This window comes from Brachypodium distachyon, chromosome 2 (assembly GCF_000005505.3).
Source record: "Brachypodium distachyon strain Bd21 chromosome 2, Brachypodium_distachyon_v3.0, whole genome shotgun sequence".
In the NCBI taxonomy this organism is placed as follows: domain Eukaryota; kingdom Viridiplantae; phylum Streptophyta; class Magnoliopsida; order Poales; family Poaceae; genus Brachypodium; species Brachypodium distachyon.
The window spans coordinates 9,417,638-9,439,270 of record NC_016132.3 but is presented as its reverse complement, the minus strand read 5'-3'; the positions used below and the strand labels follow the sequence as shown (position 1 = coordinate 9,439,270).

General features: G+C 43.7%; 2 protein-coding genes and 1 long non-coding RNA gene across 5 annotated transcripts; 2 read left to right on the top strand and 1 right to left on the bottom strand.

The window, feature by feature from the left end:
* The first annotated feature begins 287 nt into the window (after window positions 1-287).
* Window positions 288-4,207, top strand: LOC100844459 (putative L-cysteine desulfhydrase 1). The gene is made up of 2 exons (XM_003567497.4): window positions 288-1,795; window positions 3,797-4,207. The coding sequence occupies exons 1-2, from the start codon at window positions 407-409 to the stop codon at window positions 3,812-3,814; spliced, it is 1,407 nt and encodes a 468-aa protein (XP_003567545.1). The 5' UTR covers window positions 288-406; the 3' UTR covers window positions 3,815-4,207.
* A 960-nt stretch (window positions 4,208-5,167) lies between these two features.
* LOC112270879 lies at window positions 5,168-9,528 on the bottom strand. Its single transcript, XR_002963447.1, has 2 exons — window positions 6,527-9,528; window positions 5,168-6,013 (listed from the first exon to the last, which is right to left on the bottom strand). It is a non-coding gene; the product is annotated as an uncharacterized LOC112270879 (long non-coding RNA).
* Window positions 9,529-11,696: 2,168 nt separating this feature from the next.
* Window positions 11,697-15,552, top strand: LOC100842338 (aspartic proteinase). Of its 3 annotated transcripts, none has more exons than XM_003567490.4 (12): window positions 11,697-11,849; window positions 12,352-12,719; window positions 12,829-12,889; window positions 13,000-13,094; window positions 13,172-13,284; window positions 13,372-13,645; window positions 13,847-13,960; window positions 14,078-14,142; window positions 14,226-14,367; window positions 14,460-14,579; window positions 14,933-15,021; window positions 15,098-15,552. In XM_003567490.4, the coding sequence occupies exons 2-12, from the start codon at window positions 12,366-12,368 to the stop codon at window positions 15,180-15,182; spliced, it is 1,512 nt and encodes a 503-aa protein (XP_003567538.1). In that variant the 5' UTR covers window positions 11,697-11,849; window positions 12,352-12,365; the 3' UTR covers window positions 15,183-15,552. The 3 variants fall into 3 exon arrangements, with proteins under 3 accessions (XP_003567538.1, XP_010230799.1, XP_024315162.1); XM_010232497.3 differs by having other exon boundaries at window positions 11,722-11,849; window positions 12,356-12,719; XM_024459394.1 differs by lacking the exon at window positions 11,697-11,849 and adding an exon at window positions 11,875-12,274.
* Window positions 15,553-21,633: the final 6,081 nt, after the last annotated feature.

Below are 21,633 nucleotides of genomic sequence, written 5' to 3'. Positions count from 1 at the left end.
CAGCGGGCCCGACACGGCCCGCTCCATTGCTAACGGGGCTTATCCCAGCCTGAAACCCCGCAGGCTCGCATATAAACGGGCCATGCCGCTCCAACTCGCTGTGGCGGAAGACATGCCTAGTTGTTGAGCAAAAAACACAAATAGAAAACCACAGAAAAATACAGCCCAAGCCGGATCGCGGGTCGCGCGGAGCCTGAGACGGACGGGCCGCTCGTGGGTCTCCTCTGAAAACAAAGAAAAAGAAGCTATACTCGTGGGTCCGGAATCCAATCAACCATTCCCCACCCCGAGCAGTGGTGCCGTGGTGGCACTCGCCCCAATCTCCCTCCCAAGCCTCTTCCCTATCACTCTCATCCTCTTTCTCCTTTCTCTATCCCAACCCTAGCCGGCAGCGCCAGCGGCCCCGATGGCGTCGATCCCGCCCGACGACGCGCCCGAGAACGGCCATCGCAACGGCAACGGCCCTTCCCCGCCCGCCGCAAAGCGCCCCCGCGCGGCGCTGATCTCCGCCGCCGAGATCCGCACCGAGTTCGCGCACCACGACGCCGCCGTCGCCCGCGTCAACAACGGCAGCTTCGGCTCCTGCCCGGCCACCGTGCTCGACGCGCAGGCGCGCTTGCAGCGCCTCTTCCTCGCCCAGCCCGATGCCTTCTACTTCGATAGCCTGCAGCCGGGGCTCGCCCGCTCCCGCGCCGCCGTCGCGGCCCTCGTCAACGCCGGGGACGTCTCCGAGATCTCCCTCGTCGACAACGCCACCACAGCTGCCGCCATCGTGCTGCAGCACGCCGCCTGGAGCTTTGCCGAGGGTCACTTCGCCCGGGGCGACGCAGTGCTCATGCTTCACTACGCCTACGGAGCTGTCAAGAAGTCAATACACGCCTATGTTGCCCGCGCGGGGGCCACCGTCGTCGAGGTACCCCTCCCGTTCCCCGTGGCCTCACCCGATGCTATCATTTCCGAGTTCCATGGCGCCCTCGCCCTTGCAAAGGCCGGTGGTCGCAGGGTCCGGCTCGCGGTTATTGACCACATCACCTCCATGCCCAGTGTTATCATTCCAGTCAAGGAGCTTGTCGCCATCTGCCGGCAAGAGGGCGTTGACAAGGTGTTTGTTGATGCCGCACACTCCATTGGCCAAGTCCCTGTGGATGTGCGTGATATCGGGGCTGACTTTTACACCAGCAACCTCCATAAGTGGTTCTTTTGCCCCCCGGCCGTGGCGTTCTTGCACACCCGCAAAGATGTTCCAATGGCCTCTCAGCTCCACCACCCTGTTGTGTCGCACGAATATGGCAATGGGTTGCCTATGGAGAGTGGATGGATTGGAACAAGAGATTATAGTGCCCAGATTGTTGTGCCCGAGGCTATCACCTTCGTGAACTGGTTTGAGGGTGGGATTGAGGGGATACGCACCCGGAACCATGAGAAGGTGATCGAGATGGGTAAGATGCTTGCTGATGCATGGGGTACGTTTCTTGGATCGCCACCAGAGTTGTGCGGAAGCATGGTTATGGTAGGGATGCCTAGTTGTCTTGGCATTGAGAGTGATGATGATGCACTGAGAGTTCGGACCATGTTGAGGAATGATTTCAAAGTGGAGGTGCCAATATACTATAATACCAGAAGGGTCGAAGCGCAAGAGATGGCGAGGGATAAGAATGGTGATCCAGTGACAGGGTACGTAAGGATCTCACACCAGGTTTACAATGTGAAGGAGGAGTACGAGAGACTGAGAGATGCTGTCAATAAGCTTGTTGCCGAGAGATTCACCAGCAGCAAATTGCGGCCATCTGAGAAGGTAACTCTTGTTGAAGTTGACTTTGTTTTAATTTTTTGAGTTCGACTATGATTTCATGGACTGATCCGCTGGTCAACATAATATTTTACAATTTAGAAGATATAATATGCAGACAACACCTTAAATATTCCCGTAAACTAGTTATAACGCATGCTTCTACAAGGATGTGCTTCTACATATTCCTCTTTCCAGATTATGCAACTCTTTACACCTGACTAGTCATCTTTCTTGCGTGTGTATGTGACATTCTTCAGTGTCGCATTTATCTGTCTGAACTACTGCAATTTGAAGTTTTACTGTACTTCTGTACCAATAGAACATGAAAATGTCTGTCAGCGGTTACTCCGTTATTACCCGTTGCAAAACGTATTGTGTATTTTGATTGGTTAAGGCAAGGCTTTGACCAGCAGTTACTCCGTTATTATGTGATAAAATCACAATTATAAGTAATTCTGAATATGAATCGTGTTGCATAAGTGTCATACTAAAAGAACAGTTGGCCAAAGCTTGTCAAGACAAATCAAATTATGTCCTGCATTTTACAACGGAGGAGTAAAAATGTCGAAGATATGCTATACTGCTATAGCAACCCAAAGTGTCAGATACTATGATTGCCTTTCTCTAATGATTTTCTTATCCCGAGATTAACAACATCTGTTAGTTTTCCCATAATCTGATGAACACATAGCTAATTTCTGTAGTACATGTTATCCACGAGCTCGTGTGTGCAGAAAGCCTTAAAGATGGCATTGCTTATAACAGTCATAACATGTAATTACGAGTTTACGAGTGGCTTAGATCGCTTCTAAGAAATAGGAATTATTTTTTAAAATGTAAGTCACAGGTGAAATCAGAATTTTTGTCTCACTACTGAGGTTGGGTGTTTAATTTTTTGTTTGAAAACTGCTATTTATGATTGTTAACACTTAAGTCTTGCTTTTTGCAAGAGTGCATAATGTTATCCATATTACCTCAATGACGTGTGGTTTGTGCCTCACTGGGTACATCTGTTGTTCATACAAATTTGTACTTCAGGAGCATTCATGTACTTATAAGAATTTGTTTATTATATTGCTAAATTTTTGTTGAATATTGTTGGAGTTGGGTGATGAATGGAAATTTATGTGATGCTGGATAACAGTACTGTTGATGATTTGTTCCAGGGAAATAGTAAAAAGTTGTACTGTGCTTTAGCTCTACAATTTGTACTTTTGCAAATTAATGCCTGCAGTCTTTAGCTTGTTGTATCTGCTAAGCTGTCAAGGTTTCTCTTTCACTGATTTTGAATTCATATGATCTAGGACTATGGAATCAGTTGATGTAATTACTGTGCAACTTTGCTAGAACGCACACGAAGTCAAGAGTGCCTTGGAAGAAGACTTGCCCTTTATTGTTTGTTTTTCTAGTATGATATTGGATTTTTTTTCTGGCAACAAAGGTCTAAAGTCAGAATTTCCCTTTTGGAATAGTCTTATGAGGATATACTCTTTCCTTTGTTCCTGCTTTACTCTATTAAATTCCAAAAAAATTGGTAGGGAAATCAGAGCGCTGAGTAGATTGCACCCAATATTCGTCTCATGCACTTCTTAAGTTTATTGAACTCACCGTCCATTTAAGAAATGATTACTTGAGTAGTATTATTATACCATTGACTCTACTTATTTTCAGGAAAAAATATCATATACTCTCTCCGTCCGGTATTAAGTGTCGCAACTAAGTCTAGATATGCATGTATCTAGACGCGTTTTAATATGTAGATACATGTGTATCTAGACAAAGTTCCTAGTTGTGCATTCCATAGTCGACATTCATTGTCGATGGATGGCCCAAGTTCCATATAGCTAGTGTTCGATGCAGTTCTGACTGTCTTTTTCATTATTATAATGATTATGCTGACAACTGAATTTTTGCTAGATGCTTTTGACGTGTGCTAATAGTTAAAGTATACTTATGATTACTAATCGATCTGATGTTCCTTTTTTTTTATGATTATTTTTACAGCAAGAGACTCTGGCGTGATGACATTACATCCCAGACAGCACTCCATCCTAAGATGCTGTGGCCGACTACTTAGGTGTGGATCTGTGCCACAGCCAGTGCTGCACTGTGGTCTAGTTCTTCCATAGCTCCATGGCATCGCCAGTTGATGTAGTGTACTTTCACAAACTGACAAGTTTTGTATTTGCACTCGCAATAACGTGCACTGGCATGTATTGTCTGTACCCCTGCATTTTCGAGCTGTAATGTAAGAATAATCTGAATACAAGGAGACTTGTAGCTGTTGTAGATTGATTGCTGGTTACAGACTGATAGTATCTAGTGGCAGTGGATTGCTGTGGTAGTCTGTTTACCTAGCCATTTGTATTGTCATCGCCCAGGAGAATGGATAAAACATGTTTAGTCATGAAGTTACAACGTGTTTGTTCATTAGATAAAATATGTTCTCCGTGTGGAACTTGTGCAGTGGGCCTGTGCTTTCACAATTAACACATTCTCATCCAAAGTTTAGTACTCCCTCTGGTCAACAAGAAAATGATGTTTTCAACAGTTTTGATGAATGTTTTTAAAACATTGCCAATATTGTGTGAAAACCATATGAATAGACTTGTCTGAAAAAATGCCTTCTTAATGAAACACTTTTATGAGTTTATTAGGTTTTAAAATTATATTGTAGTAAAAATTATCGATCAAGGTTATGTTTTAGAGACATGTAAATATAAAGAACGCCATTTTTCTAATACGGCTGGGAGTAACACATACTCCCTCAGTTTCGAAATAAGTGACGTGAATTTGTATAGATTTTTATACAAATCCCACGTCACTTATTTCAGGACGGAGGGTATATATATGAAGCAAAAGGAGTCAAGTCATTTCTGGATCATGGAACAATTCTTGTTTTGTGTTTTACCCTTCCTGCATATTACAAATTGACTAGTTAGGACTTAGGAGCCCATGGGTTGCTATGGGACATTAGAAGACAAACATACCTCCCCCTTTTCTCGAGTTCTAAGGCAAGGTGCCCACTTTGTTTTAACTACGTGCTGGTGATGGATGACGGCAAATCAAAGTTATAGAGTGAAGACATGTAACAATGGCAACATTTATCCCAAATGTGATTGCCTTTCAACAATTCATCAGCAATCTTCAACTATACGGAAATATAACAGTTTCTGAAAAGCAAGTAAATGATCAGGTGCAAATTATAATTGGCTTGAAAATGAAAGAATCGACTAAATATGAAGAATCATGTTTATCTTCAGATAGTACAAATTGGTTTTATATGCAGTAACTCTTAAAATTCAATAGGACCACAGAAGACGAATCAAAAGAAGTCATTACAGAAATCCTAGAAAACTATACCTCTGGTTACACTGCAGGAAAATATTTATCCATATATCTTTTCATTTATGCGGTGAAGATGGCATCCATTCCATTCATCAAACAATAAATAAAACAGTACAATCTTTCTGGAAGACTAAATACGGTTTGGTTCACAATAGCAATGCAATCCTTCTATTTCTCTTCCTTTCTCCCCTTATGTTGATTGGCATCCCATCTCCTTCCTTCCGTGCTGCATGCGTTGGTAAATAGAAAACATAGAAGAAAATATGTTAAGAAGCCATAACAAGATATGTCCCCGCAGACTTGAAAAGAAGGATTTTTTATATGGTTCGACTCGCATGGATGAGCACATCCTTCCCGTTTTATTTTCATGTTATCAACATAACGGCCAAATAGGTGACCCAAATTAAGAGTAGTTAAAACAATTAATTATGGATAACAAAGTAAATAACCAAACCAATTAATTATGGATAACAAAGTAGGCCAAATAGTTGACCCAAAGTAATATTCCCTCTATCCCACGTGACGTGGATTTGTATACTTATACAAATACATGTCAGTTATTGAGATTTTTTACGGTACCTTGGTACTCCAATTATCTAACTGGGAGTACCAATTAAATTTGACCCTTCATTATTAGGGGCAAATTAGACATTTTCTCACCGCTACAGAATCTGTAGATTCCTAACTGACTTTCAATCCCTAATCAATTTGATCGCCCCGCCGAGGAGCAGCTCCTCCCTGAACGTCAGCCAACCGGACTATCTTATCAACTGCGATTATCTCGAGAATACCAATGATACTCTCGATCCCAGGTGCTCGCTCATCTTCCACCGGCAATCGTCCCTTGCGCGCTGCAGTAGTGTTACTCAAGATCTGCAGCAAGAACGCTACCAGTTTGTTGATTGATTCATACGATCTCTTCTTAATCTTAACACAAGAAACAAAATATCATCTTGTGATCTCTTTTGGTTTCTCTGTACTCTTCCCGTTGCATAATTCTTATCAAAATATTACATTTTTTTAGACACTTTTTAATAATAGATACATCCATTTTTAGACAAATTTGAGACAAGAATTATGAAACGGATGGAGTATGTAGATTGAGATGCATGTATCGTAGATTTCAAGAAAGTCCAATACTCATCCATTAACGGAAAGAAGAATTTCAGAAGAGGAAGAACAAGTCGAAACAAATAAAAGATCAAGAGAGGGCGAGAGGCAGATGGATCATCGTTCCATATAAACAAACAGAGCAGATGCATAGGAGGAAGAGCCGCAATTGAATCTGTTTTTTGAGGGAAGCCGCAATTGAAAACAAAAAGAATCTAGGTGAAACGGCAAACGTCATTCCGGTTATGCCGCTAATATAAACAATTACAGTTTTACCCTTTGAGATTTGGCACTCCCTGAAATTTATCGGTGGCACTCCCTAGTTGTTGCCTTGGAGTACAAGTAATTTGCAGCCCTTGGATGGAATGGAATGGATGGTCCATATTAATATAAGGGTACTGTAAAAGAGCTCCACTTATTTTGGGACCGAGAAAATAGTAGTTAAAACAATTATGCATGGCTTCAGAGTAATCTCCTAACGAACAAGAGACTTATAATCTCCTGCAATCAACGTATGAATAGTACTGCCTTAAGACTAATGGCTCAGACTATGAAGATACGAATAGTACTTCTTTAAGACTAATGGAACATAAGTGACACAAACTTGGAGCTTACCGCCCGCCGGGTCATTGGCATCTTATTTTTTACATGAAGCACCAACATTTCCGTAAAATGCATATGACTGATATGGCAAGTAAAATAATAACGCATCTCCTGTCCCTAGTGGAATCCATGTAGCTACACTGAAATTTGCAATCCAAATTCTCTAGTAAAATTTAGAAAGGGGCAGACAAATTGTTACATAATTAAATTTCAGATGTTAATATATACTTCATTGCAAGTTTCCTACTTTTAGTACATTCTTGAAAGCAATATTCACTCATTAAGAATATCAAATTCTATGGACATTAACTTACCATAAAAACAAAAACAAACCAGAAATTCTGGTGCATTAAGCCATTAACTACCTAACTATTTTTTTCAACTTTGAAGCAAAAACCAATTGTCAGATGACCACTCACTTTTATTGCTTCAAAACCAAGCATGAACTACACATCACTGGAAAACTGATAGGAGTACCCTTGCTGCACTATAGAAATATAATAACATGGTTATCCAGGTTTGACCATTAATAAGAAAGTAAACTACATATGTAACTAAACAATCGATCACCTAAAGAATGTGAAACTGGCCTTTGTTGCCATAGTGCTGTCAAGTATGGCTTCCCAGTTCTCAGCAGTCCGTACAGGAAACTAAAGCCATGCAATATCAGTGGCAAAATCACCAACAATATCAATGAAGCGAAGATGTAATTTCAGCTCGGTGACATGTCTATAGGATTGGACCACTCTAAGAAAGATGAAAACCGAGTCTAGCACAGAGCATCCATTTCGTTTGTATAAATTACTGATAAAGGTGTGCTTGTCCTATGCAACCAGGTTTACAATTTAGAGATATGAGCAAGACAGTGGTGATTAAAAAAAATGAAACAAAATTTCAATTTACCATAACGGAAGACCCTGCAATAGTAATGGATAACTTCAGAGTTGTGCACCTATTGACCTCAGCTAATCAGTTCCTAAGTGTCAGACGCCAAATTGAAGCAAGCAATGGAACTATTAAGTTTTAGGATTTTAGCAGTATAGCAGATCACAGAAAGTGGAAGAAATAAAAGAAGAGCGGAGAGAGCAGTGTGAGGAGGGGCAGGAGGTGCAAACTAACGGGGTTAGCAGAGAAATTGGCGATGCCAGCCAGACAGAGGAGAAGTGATTCAGAATGCTTTACCCAGATCCATCTTTGTCTTCTGCATTTTGTTGCTCTCCTTCAAACAATAATAAGCTAAAGAGCATACTGTGGGAAATGAATGTACAATAATGATTTACTAAAACTATCAAAGCTGTGTCAACATCGAGTATCAGAAATGCAGCCAGACAACAAAGGAGAAAAAGATAGTTATGCAAACCTGGCTGTGGATGTGGTAAAATAAAAACCTGGTTGTGGATATACAAAAACTGAAGATACACATTTTGGTTAGCGTTTAGTTCTGTGTTTGTTACCTACAGCTAAAACAAGATAACCCAAATCATCATTTAACTACAGCTAAAAAAACCCTGAATTTGTATTTAAGACAACTTAATCATTTGATCATGTAGAGCTGTAGAGGCTATGCTGATTGCATGATTAAGAATCAGATCAAGAAAAATGATTCGAAATACAGCTAGGAAAACCCCTGAGATCACAAACATTAAGCTACGGATAATCTCAGAACTGGATAGGGATACCTGGTTTGTAATGGATGGAAGGAGGAAGACAATATGTTTCCTACTGGAAAAGAAAAAACATTGGCGCACCACCACGGCTTTGACAAAAGCTACTAAAACACCAAGTACCAAGATGAGTAATGCATCAAAGGGATGAAACAGTACTGTGAACTGAAATCTTAAGAGAGGAATTAACATGCACATGTGCATAGGGATTATTGTGAGCTGTGTTAAAAAAACATGTATTAGAATTTTTATGCTACTTGCATTATAAAAACAGAAATCCGTCTGAACAGATGTTGAGTTTTTTATGCTACTTGCGGTATAAAAAAAGATACTGAATTTTTATACTACAGTCAGTATTGTATTTCCCCTTACACAAGTCACAAATAAATACTCAATGAGCTGCTCGGAAGCTTAACAGATGTTGCGTTTTTATGCTACTTGCGGTATAGAAAAAGATATTGAATTTTTATGCTACAGTCAGTGTTGCCTTTCCCCTTACACAAGTCACAAGTAAATATACCCAATGAGCTTCTCAAAAATCAGAACACTAAACAAAAAAGGAAAGAAATACAGTAGATGGTGAGGGGATGGAGATAAAGTTGAAGCACACATATATAGGAACAGCAACAGAGAGTTCTCGCCACCAAGGATGACGGAGGGGTGGACGGACCGTGCTCACCGGCGGAGGCTGCGGCAGACGCAAGAGGAGAAGCTAGTGTGACGGGAGGGCGGTGACCGGCCGGCAGTCTGAGCTCGGAGATTCCCTGTCGTGGCCATGCGCCCATGCGGCCAATCCTAGATGGAGAGCAAAATGAGAGAGAGATGGGATCGCAGGGAAGGTGAGAGAGCAAAAGGAGGAGCGGGAAGCTGGGAAGAGGAAGAGGAAGGGAAAGGTCGGCGGTTTCCAGAAGGGCATTGGAAGGAGAAGTCAGGACTGCCCGCAGTCGCTCGCTTGGGAGGGGGGGCAAGGCACGGGCAACGTGCTGGTAAGTGGTAACGGACGCGCATAGTCGGCTGGGAGGCCGGGAGGGCAGACGGTGCGAGTCGATGTCAGTCGCAGGGATTATATGCACAGGGTTGATTGGGGAGGATGCGGAGGCGGAGGAGGTTGATTGGGGAGGATGCTTGATCAGTACATATTTTCAAATGAATTTCAAACATATTTAGTGCTGATCATGCTTGAATTTGAATTATTTGAATTCAAATTTGAATGAATTCCGCCAAAAAAGACCAAATTTGTCTTTTTACAGCACTACATGTCTTTTTGCAGAAAAGGGTGCGAAAAGACACCAAAATCTACTTCCTACATCATGAAGCAAAAGGTGCAAAGAAGCAGGGATAAGAAAAGCAAAAGGCAAAGAAATGGAAAAGGAGGAGGAGTGATCAAGCAAAAAGGAGGCATAAGCAGGGACCTTTTTCGGTGTCAAGCTAGCTAAAGTGAGGGGCTAGGTACATAATTCAAAAGATGATGGTGACAGTCTCTGAGAGAGAGCAAGGAGAAAAGTATAAAAGGGGGTGCACCTCATTTCCTTCAGGAGAGAGACGGTGGGAGAGAAGGGAGTGGTTGAGATCCGGAACATGGGAAAGAAAGGAAAAGAAGGGACGAGGTTGGCGAGATCTGGAGCTGTTCTTAGTTGATTTGGATGCATCTACACCGTAATCTTAGAGTTACTAAGTTAGATCATCTCCTTCCTTGTCTCATAATCCCTTTTGATGCAAGAAATTCTGTAAACTCTGTCATTACTCTTCTCTTTCTTTAGTCCACTCTTGTTCTAGTTGTTCTTGCTAATCTTGCTGTAAGCTGCTGTCGAATTTGTATGCTAAACCTTGTCTCTGTCGTATGAAGTAACTTTGTTGCTTGTGTTAGTTCGTAAGAATACTTGTTGATTTTGTTCTGTCTGTTCATGGCAGGAAGTTCTGTTAGTAAATTTGTGTTCTAATTTCTTCGTTTAGTTGTTGTTGTGTTGATCCTGTGGTGGCATGCTCTGAAACTCTATCCTAGTCTCAAATCTTGCTGTTAATCTTCTCTAAATCTTCTCCTATTCATTCTTCTTTTCCAAAATCCCTTACTTGTCTAATCCCTATCTCAATCACTGCTAGATCTACTCTGTTTAGTGTTTGAATTTCAGAAGTTCAGTTCTTCAGTTTAGTGTCTGTTTCTTTCAGTTATTTCAGAATTCTGTTGCCAGATTTGCTACGGTCAACTAAAAATCCCCAAAACAGTAGACCTAATAGTTGTTTGTTACTTTTCAGCACAAACCTATTTCTCTGTGAGTTTAGCTTGAGATTTGGAAAGGAATCATTGCATTAATCCCCGTGAAGAACTTCATTGAAAATTACTGCCAAAACTACAATTTGATCAATTTTGACAACGACAGGAGGAATGAGAAAGATATACGAGATGGCTTTCTCTACAGTATATGGCCCCATATTGTCATTTGGTACTACTGAGGAGACTCACATAGGAGGTGAATTGATGACCATGAACTGCAATCTTAAACTGGTAAGATAATGGATGAAAATCAAAGAAGAACTGTCTTGCATAGTTCCATGATTTGGAAATGAATTGCCTCCTGTTGCTGGCCGTGAAAATTACAAATGTCCCATGCACTTGAGATTTATTTCCTTCTAATTCCATGAGGTTGGATCACATGAATTTTTTTCTTTAGAATTGCATACAAATTGGCCATAGGAAATATTCCTATAGTTCAAATCCTGCAAATCAAATGAGTTATAAAGGAAAATTTCCTTAAGAATAGAATTCTCTAAATTTCTATCAAATTCCTCCGGATCAAACTAAGAGCAGCAAGAAAGCTCTTAATCTGAACATCAAAGAAAAAGAAAGGTTTCAATGACACAGCAGAACCACTGGTATCATATGGCCGGTTATATCCATTTATTTTTTCACCAACTGAGGCAGCTCCATAGAATATCTCTGCATTAAATTACCAACCTTCCTACTTTCTCCTTTGATTTTCTTAATAACGCCGTTCCTCCCTCTCCCATCCTTTCCCTACTCTGCAAAAACAAGTCTTAAATTGTTATTGCTTCTATCTTTTCACCCTACGTCTGCTTTGCAGTTTTGCACCGAGCTATTCTGCCATTGACATCTGGGCCAGGGTTCATTTGAGCACACATGTCAGATTGTCAGTGGAACAGCAGTGAGCAAACCTTAAGGTAGACTACCTAGCTGTGTGCCAAGTAACCGCTTTTTTTTTTCTTCCTGGGACCAACACCTTCATCTGACTGGTGTGTCCTGTTTATCATCACTCTTTCCCCTCGAGTTTCTTCTCCACTTCTCTCTGGGAAAGCTCGCTCTCCTCGCAAGGAAGGTATGGCTGTTGACTAGTCCATGAGCCTAGGTAGCAGCTTAATCGCTTGCCGCTACTCAAGAGCTCAGATGCTTGAGCTATTAGTTATCTATTTTAGAGTTCTTCCTTTTCTTTTCGTTTTTGATTTGGGGACGGGGGTGTTCCTCTTTTTCTGGCGCTGCAGCGCTCACAGCAACCATACCGTGCTAGTAGTTCATGATTCTATATCTCCCGTGTGTTTTCCTTTGATATACTATACTCTAGCTGTTTGATTTTGGGACTCCGCTGTTACCACATAGGTGGATAGGAGAATTAGAATACATCCGAACCATATAGTTAGGGTTTTACCCGATTTCGATCGAATTCTGTGTTAACGTGTGCGATTTCTTGTCATGAGATACCGCTGCACGTTTCTTGTTCTAAGATTTCGTGAATCTTTCATCGAGGTAACTTTTCTTATTTTTGTGAGATTCGTCGAGTTAGCTATGCCATCGGATTCGTAATTGGGGATTATTTTCCTCAGGTAGTTCTGGGGCCATGGGGCCGAGGCATCTCTTGTGGGTCACTTGCTTGTGGACCCTCTCATGTGCCTTGCTGCTTGGCGCTTCCTCTGATGGAGTGCTGAGAATCAACCTGAGCAAGAAGAGGCTGGACAAGGAAGCTCTGACGGCTGCAAAATTGGCAAGACAGCAGAGGAACGTGCTGAGGTCAGGGGACGGTTCTTACCGTTATCTGGGTGTTTCAGATGATGACATAGTTCCTTTGGACAACTACCTGGACACCCAGTACTATGGAGAGATCGGCGTTGGTACGCCACCACAAAACTTCACGGTGATATTTGACACTGGGAGCTCCAACCTGTGGGTTCCGTCGTCAAAGTGCTATTTTTCGGTATGCCGCAAGCTTATTGCCTGACACTAACAAGCATCTGACACTACGGTGCATCTTTTGAGTTATGGAAGATGCATAAATCCGTTGTTTTGGTGTCTATGTTTTCCAGATAGCATGCTACTTACACCATAAATATAAGTCAACCAAATCGAGCACTTACAAAAAGAACGGTATGACTGATACGCAATACTTTTCTTCTGTTCAAATTTGGTCCTTGTCTTTTCAAGTCAGCAAGGCGTCTCTTAAAGATTCAATACTTATGGCCACTCAAATTCTTCAGGAGAAACTTGCACAATCTCGTATGGCTCTGGATCAATTGCTGGCTTCTTCAGTGAGGACAGTGTGTTAGTCGGCGACCTTGTTGTAAAAAATCAGGTGAATTATTGAACAAGTAGCTCAGTAAGACATCTATACGAATGACTACCAACGTTGTAGTTCTATTGTTCTTTCAGAAGTTCATTGAGACAACCCGTGAAGCAAGTCCTAGTTTTATCATCGGAAAGTTTGATGGTATACTTGGCCTTGGATTTCCTGAAATATCCGTGGGGAGCGCACCTCCAGTTTGGTACATATTCAAGAATTTTCTTCACTCTTTTGATTCCATCTTTGATCTTTGTTTGCCAACTTGCTTGCATACTGCATGAACGAACAGGCAGAGCATGCAAGAGCAGAAACTGATTGCCAAGGACATCTTCTCATTTTGGCTTAACCGTGATCCTGATGCCCCCACGGGTGGCGAGCTCGTGTTTGGTGGTGTAGACCAAAAGCACTACAAGGGGAAACATACATATGTTCCTGTTACTCGCAAAGGCTACTGGCAATTTGACATGGGTGATCTTCTTATTGGTGGCCAGTCAACTGGCTTCTGCGCTGGTGGTTGTGCAGCAATTGTTGACTCAGGGACTTCACTGCTCGCCGGCCCAACAGTATATTCTCTTGGATCCCCAAGGCCCTGTTTGGAAGAGGGGTACTTCATAGCAATGTTTCGGTGTTTAGTTCAAATTCGAACTAAATACTGAAGCTCCCACAATAAACACCTTGAATCCAAACAGGGCCTAAGTGGTATGTTGACATGTTTTCAAATTACGGTATATAGCTGAAGTATTTGCAATTTATATTACTTCCAGACCATAGTGGCTCAAGTCAATCATGCAATTGGGGCCGAGGGCATCATCAGTATGGAGTGCAAGGAAGTGGTGAGAGAATATGGAGAGATGATCCTTGAGTTGCTGGTAGCACAGGTTTGTCGCTTGCGGCTTTCCCCTTGTTATTCTCATAATGCGAGGAATGTTTTTGTGGTCCATATATATTTTACATTGGTATTGAATTCTCTAACCTAAAGAACATGGACTGAGCAGACAAGGCCACAGAAAGTATGCAGTCAGATCGGTCTCTGTGTATTTGATGGTACTAAGTCTGTCAGGTTCGTTCAATACACCCATGAAGTTGTAGTTACCATCTTCTAGCGATGTTTTTTTCCCATGACAGTTTTTTTTCCACAAACAGTAACCAAATTGAATCTGTTGTTGAGAAAGAAAACCGGGGTTCTGATCTTCTCTGCACTGCTTGTGAGATGGCTGTTGTCTGGATACAGAATCAACTCCGACAAAACCAAACAAAAGAGCTCATCTTGCAGTATGCTAATCAGGTTAGTACCACTGGCTATGGTATGTAATTACACTGGTATTTTCTGATTGTTGGGTGGTGAACAGTGATGTTTGATTCCGATGTGCGTCGCAGCTCTGCGAGCGTCTCCCGAGCCCCAATGGCGAATCAACCGTCGACTGCCATCAGATCTCAAAGATGCCTAATCTTGCGTTCACCATAGCAAACAAGACTTTCACCTTGACACCAGAGCAGGTGCCCCCCCTAGTTATCCTTGGCCCATTCTTTAAACTTACGCTGCAGTTATTGTTCTGAATAGCAATCAATTTCCTTAGGCTGTAAATTTTGGTTTTCTTCAGTTATTGCTCTTGAAAACGCAATCCATTTTTAAGCTGTATTTAGGTTTTCTGGGGGTAATGTATCAATTGACTACTCGTTCTTACTATTTATTGTTTCTCATAATTTGTAAGTTTGATACACATACCTCCAGTTAAGATGGTCAATAGCCAACCTGAATGATGTTGACTTCAAATCAGCTGTTTCCTTGGCTCATTTTCGTATACCTAATTCCAAAGAAACGCAATCTAATCGAGTTTCCTTTGCTGCAGTACATTGTAAAGCTGGAGCAATCAGGCCAGACCATTTGCATTAGTGGGTTCATGGCGTTCGACATTCCACCCCCTCGTGGTCCACTCTGGTATGCCTCCAAATTGCTTCTTCCTTTGCTTGTTTTCTCCTGGTAATCTGTCTGATTACACTTAATAAAATCGCAGGATACTTGGAGATGTCTTCATGGGCGCGTATCACACGGTTTTTGACTTTGGCGACAGCAAGATTGGTTTTGCCAAATCCGCATGAGGAGCAGCTTTGCTTTGGTCTTCATGATCACATCAGCTCTAGTGTATCAGGTCTGGTATTGTACATATTGCAAGCACTTATAAATTGCAATGTCAAGCATGCGCGTTTAGGAACCTAGTAGAAAGGAATAAACGAATGTACAGTAATTGTGTGGATATCTGCTATGTATGGACAGAAATGGATCTGTAGACAGTAAGTAAACTGTACGAGGTTGATATAACGAGCAAGGGAGCATGATGAGAGTTAGGGCTTTTTTATCTCATCTCATCACAAATAATGGAGTACTATATGGTTTAGCTTCCTGGAGCCTTGAATATTTGTTCACTACTCAGTTACTGTAGTATTTTTTTGCATATTCGTTCTGAAAATTTGTAAAGATGTCGTCCACTCTACATTGTGCGCCTTTGCCCGATAGTCTTGCCTCTTACGGAGTGTCCCCTCTTTTGTTTTTTGGCAAGTTCACTCGTGACGGTCTGACGAACTTTTTATGGTAAAACGAGCTATTTTTCCTCGCACAGTGATCGATCCACCAAAAGCCAGAAGACAGGTACATGCGGACATGCCAATCGGATGTTACATAGCATGCTTATCCAAATCAATATCCTCCTTCCGTCCCGAATTAACCGTACCGAATTAACTGACATGGATTTGTAAAACAGGTGGTGTGCATTATATATAAATCCACGTCACTTATTTCAGGACGGATGGAGTAAAACAGAATCCTCATATCCTCTTTCGATGCAATAACCAGAGTCATGCTAAAATAAAACAGATCGATGCTGAGACCAGGGACATGCCCTTCTTCTTTTTAAAAAAATTGTGGTTTTTGGTAACAAAGTTCTCAAATAAGGATTCTGGAGGTAAAAAGGATCGTCGGCATAAAAAAGTACAATACGATAGCAAGAGTCGCTAGTCCGCACAGTTGTCATTGTGCGCCGCCATAGTGCGGACTGCAGACTCGTTGTCTCCAGAGCTAGTTTTTTTTTGACGGAAAGCTTTAGGCCATAAGGCCTATTGCATATATTATCAAAAAGAATATTTACATAGGAATTACATGAAGTTGTCTATCCAGGCCTTTAGGCCGTTATATGTCTTTCTTCAAGCTCTATGAAAAACAAGATTGAGTTCGTCCTTGAAAGTTCTTCTACAACGGTACAGTGATGGAGTGATCCCATTGAAGATGCAGTCATTTCTCGTCTTCCAGATGCTCCATGTAGAAAGGCACATGAAGTTCTTGCTTAATTGTTTCGATGGTGATGAAGATGTTGTCACCTGGGGAATACCTAGGGTAGATGTATCTCCAGCATGCAGTAGCAAATTGGCAGTTAAAGAAGAGGATCACCCTGGTCTCCATTGTCTGATGGTTACAGAGGACACAATTGTGTGATTGAATGTAGAAATTCTTCTTTAGCAGCATAGCACGGGTATTTAATCTGTCCACCATCAGAGGCCACATGAAAACTTTATGCTTAAGCTGATTGCAAGAGGCCCAGATCCATTTGAAGATCTGATGAATGTCAATACGAGTGATGAGGAGCTTGTATGTGTTGGCTGTGGAGTAACCAGGAGTCTTCCATGGGTAAGTCCACATATCATTCTGCTCAGTTTGTGGCACGCCATTGATCAGCTGTGTAAGATCCTGAAGCTGCATGTATGCATCTGCAGAGAGAGGAATGTGAAAGTTGTTTGTGATCTCAATGCAATTCTTCATATACCAAACTGAGACATTCTGGTCAATGTCATATGAATGAAGTTGGGGCCATGTGTTATATGGTTTGTCATCTTGCCATTGATCTTGCCAAAAGTGAACCGTTCTTCCAAAGCTAGTCAAGAAGACCATCCAGTCGTCGGGCGTCGACGTCAATATTACCCGCTGGCTGCTACCGGCGGAGAAGACGTTCCACCATCGTCACTAGCTGCATACCTTCAGGTCGTTGCCAAACTCGCATGGTGGTATTTGCACGGCGGATGCCATCTTCTACCGTTCTACTACATCAATGCTCTATCCCGGCTGGCTGGCATTGTGCTTACAAAAAAAAGCTAGCGTGCATTGGAGTACTTGATGATGTGGGAGTTGATGGCAGGGGCGACTGAGATTTGGGATTCGCGGGCTCCGAGCAAGTATCAATTCTTCATGTGGTTGGCGACGAGGAATCGCTGTTGGACCGCGAACCGGCTGAGTAGGCGTGGTTTGCCGCATCCCCCACATTGCCCGTTGTGTGATCAAGATCAGGAGAGCATCTCTCACCTGCTTCTTGGTTGTGTTGTCTCAAGGCAAGTTTGGGATGGTGTCCTGTGAGCTTGGCAGCGACTGGAGTGGGCACCGGCACCGCAGGAGGAGATTGTGGACTGGTGGCCGAGGTTGGAGGCTCCAAGCAAGAAGGACCGGCACGATCTGAACACTGCAGTCACTCTTATTTGTTGGTCTATTTGGCGGCATCGCAACTCCGTGGTTTTTGATGGTGCTACTCCTAGCGTCGGCACCATTCTCCATTCATCGAGGGGGAATTAAGGTAGAATTTGGAGTAGAACAGATTTACTCAAGGGGATATTGTTTAGTAGCTTTGGATCGTGGGGCTCACCCTGGATTGTAAGCGAGTAGTCGCTATAAACTTGGCCTACAGGCTTGTAAACCGCATCGCGGTACTATTCTTCTTCAATATATGATACACCTATCTAGTTGTATTCTAGAAGAAGAGAAAGTTGACTCGGCCCGTGTAAGGCCTACAGTTGTCATCGTTCTTCATGGGCGAAAACGCGGGCTAGTTGGGTCGAGACGGCCCAATCCATCTGCACCCTCACTAGCGAGCTAATCACCACTTCAGCTGTTCAGCAGTTCATTAATAAACATCAAATTGCAGCGAAATTTGCCAACAAAATTAACCTCGATCAGACAAGACAAGCAGATGCTCTCATGCTCAGCTAAATGCACTACTACAAAACGGTCTATATGTAACGGCACATCAGTAACGGGTCCGGCGCGACCATTACTGATGAACAGAGCGAGGTCTGCCCGTCCCCGCCCAGCCATACATTAGCGGCGGTCGCGCGAGTCGACCGCCACTGATGAACCATCATACCTCGCGAGAGACATCAGTGGCGGTCGCTTTAACATGGCCCGTTACTGATGCACCACCCATCAGTAACGGTTAACACGGCCCATTATTGATGCGACCGTTACTGATAACGGGCCGTGTTAACCATTACTGATGGTGGTGCATCAGTAACGGGCCGTGTTAAAGCGACCGTTACTGATGTATCCCCTATTATCAGTAACGGTCGCCCGTGTCCTGACCGTCACTGATGATTGTCGCGGTTTAAATACGCTGGGCATAGCCGCAGCTGGTCGCACTGCGCGTCATAACGGACCAGCTGTGGCCCATCTTCCCCAGCGACGACAAAGCCATGCGGATTTCGCCCGGCAGCGAGCCCTGCAGGTACCCCTCCTCCCTCTCCCTTCCTCCTCTCCCCCCCGCACGCGTCGACGGCAGGCCCTCATCCCCATGGCCGGCGAGCTCCGATCTTCGAGCCCGAAGCTTCCCTCTCCCTTGCGAGCTCTCTCTCCCTCCCGATCTGTCTCGCCGGCCTCCAATTTCTCTCCAAAGTTCACCAATTTTAAATTTTTGAGCTCCGGTCGCCGGCCAAAATGCGGCCTCTTCGTCATCGCCCGGAGCTTCCCTCTCCCTCCCGATCTTTCTCGCCAGCCTCCAATTTCTCTCCGAATGTCTCTAATTTCAAATTTTTAGTTAGCCCCGGTTAATTAACACCTTAATCCCCTTGTTAATGATTAGGCCGGCTAACTATTTGGCTTTGTGTTTTCTTGTGTATTGTGTTGTATCTCGAAGGACCGTTCTTGGATGTACGCCAAGGAAAGAATCAATGCTCGATGGATAACCGAATGGACGTTTTTTTTTGGAGTCGCGAAAGGTGATTTAGAACGAAAAGGACTTTTGATGAACCAATGCAGCCGCCTGTTAAAATTTTTACGGTAAGGGTTCACGTGCATTAATTTGTTTTCGGCATTAATTATGACACTCATGATCCATATAGACTCACGTCCTATCTTATATGATAAGAGGAAAATGCCCACAAATGGGAGGAGAGCAAGAGGTCAGAAACATCTGACAACTTCGTGCAGAGCAAGAGGTGGGAGTCGGCTGTGACCGCCGGCTTGCAAAAGGCGGAGCACACGGGTCGTGTTGGGGGAAGGCGGAGGGGCCTGCTGGGATGATTATTTCTTGCCTGCTCCGAAGCAAAGCAAGGTCCAAAAAAAGCTCCCCGCTTCTGCTGAAATAATAGAACAAGCTAAGGCAGAGGCACGAGAGCAGGCATCTATGGTGTGTCAAAAGGTGTCAAGAGAATATGCAGCGCAAGCTGTCCATCATTTGGTGTCGACATTGGCCAAAGATCACCCCGCACTTGACGCCATACTCGGGGAAGGAGTGGAAGGTTTGAGGAACCTCCTTCCTCCTCTTCCCCCACGAAAGAGCACCCCGCTGAAGAGCAGCGCCGCCTCTGACACACGTATGGACGATGAAGACACCTACACCCAAGTTACAGCCCGGCTCCTAGCATGGACAACCTCCCCCCCCCCCCCCCCCCCCGCTAGCCAACCGGACCCAAGCGAGGGCATCCGGGATAACGATACGGGTCCGAGCGACAACATCCTTGTAAGCATACTTTTCAAACTCTTTTTTCAATCCTTACCTTCATGAATAAAGATCTTACACACATATGCCTTCTTCTTGTTACGCGCAGGCACCGGTGAAGTGTCGTATCCACGTAGACAAGCCTGGGAAGCCTGTAGGCGCCATTGGCCGCCTGATGCCCAGACAATCATCGCCACCGGTGCACGGCATTCTTATGAACGACACACGAGTGTGATGGTGGACTCCGTCGTCGACGACCATCGAGAGGCGTGGATATCCTACGCGGTTGTCCAAACTACCGCATTATGTGGCCTAGGAGCTTGGTATCTCTCTACAACCAGCGCCGGCCCTTTATGACTCCATCTCCGTCCGCCCACAAAGGTACTTCTCAATCGCCGCTCGGCCTTTCCCTTCAGATACTTCCTCCTGTCGATGCCGGCGGAGATTAAGAGCGGGTAATGTCGATGCCTCCACAGCTCAAAGATAGCCAGACCAAAGGGTCGGCACAGGCTGGAAACGTCCCTCCTACCTTCTCTGTCTTGGGTGCCGCTGAGTCCATGGGTGGCCGCAAGATCGATGACAAGTACAAGGCAGATGAGCAAAATGCATGGGACAATAAGAGGAGGCATAAAAAGAGGGGGCGCGGCGGCAAGACCATCAAGGAGTCCTCCAATGTCAATCAAGATGAGATGCACTATGTGCCTGACGTAAGTGGAGTCTGTGAAGACAATAGGCCTGGCATTCTCATGGAGAACCCGTCAAGGCCAGAGATTTGAAGACGGATCCTATTTCGTGGCTAGGGAGTTTGACTGAGTGCTTATTTACTATCCTGGAAGACCGATGGTCACCGAAGATTCCCTGCTTGTGCCGTGTCCAGAGAGATGCAAGAGCTTCATCAGTTCTACATGCAAGTATCAGGTGGTTCTCAACAGCATGTCAACAAATCAATATTCAAATCCCACGAGACTATGGCTTCTTTGAGCAAGAAACTGGGAACATTCAGAAACGTCCTATCACCTTTGGTGTGGAGTTGAACAAACTGTTCCACCTCTTCAACCGCCAAAAGCTTGATATCAACCTCTTAAGGCTGTGGTTTGCCTACCAAATAAGGAAAATGCGGCGAATGGAGGTAAAAAAAAGTAGCCATTCTAGACCCCGCGGTGTTCAACTACGGTGACATGGGTCTTGAGTCAGAAAAGGATCACTCAAGAACTCTGGTATCTAAATACTTGGTGGCATGTCTGAAAAAATACGCGGACCACGACTTTATCCTCTTCTTCCTTAATTTGGAGTAAGTTGAATTTTATATATGGAACCGTTTGTTTTTTCTAATACAGTCTTTCTTATACACCCTTAGATACTAATTAAAGTTTGTTTCTTTTGAAAACAGAGACCATCGGGTGACACTACTCATTTGTTTGCCTTGGTCTGTGGTGTACTACTTCGATTCACTACTTCCGAAAAAGGGTGTTCGAGGTCGGTACTGGAAACCCATCAAATCACTCATTAACACTGCCTGAAAAGTGACGACCAAGGGAAAACTAGTTGGTAAAGGTTATAAAAACGAGCCTCATCACAACCACAGGTTCCCTTGCCAGCAACAGCTGGCTGGCAGTGTTTACTGTGGCTAGTACTGCTGTCACATCCTTATGGAGAATGCCAGCATGTTCAAACCTGAGTGGAAGGGGTCAGTCGCGGCTGTGGAAGAGTACCGGCGGCCCCGAATGACAATGGCACACCGACCTAAATGGGTTGTGTATAACATTCAAAGGGAGTTCGCCCATCTCATCAACAATGAGGTC

Coding starts and splice junctions, on each gene's coding strand:
- LOC100844459 (XM_003567497.4), top strand. CDS start 407: ATGGCGTCGATCCCGCCCGACGACGCGCCCGAGAACGGCCATCGCAAC.
- LOC100842338 (XM_003567490.4), top strand. CDS start 12,366: ATGGGGCCGAGGCATCTCTTGTGGGTCACTTGCTTGTGGACCCTCTCA. Junction 12,890..12,999: donor GAGCACTTACAAAAAGAACG/GTATGACTGATA, acceptor CAAATTCTTCAG/GAGAAACTTGCACAATCTCG. Junction 14,580..14,932: donor TCACCTTGACACCAGAGCAG/GTGCCCCCCCTA, acceptor CCTTTGCTGCAG/TACATTGTAAAGCTGGAGCA.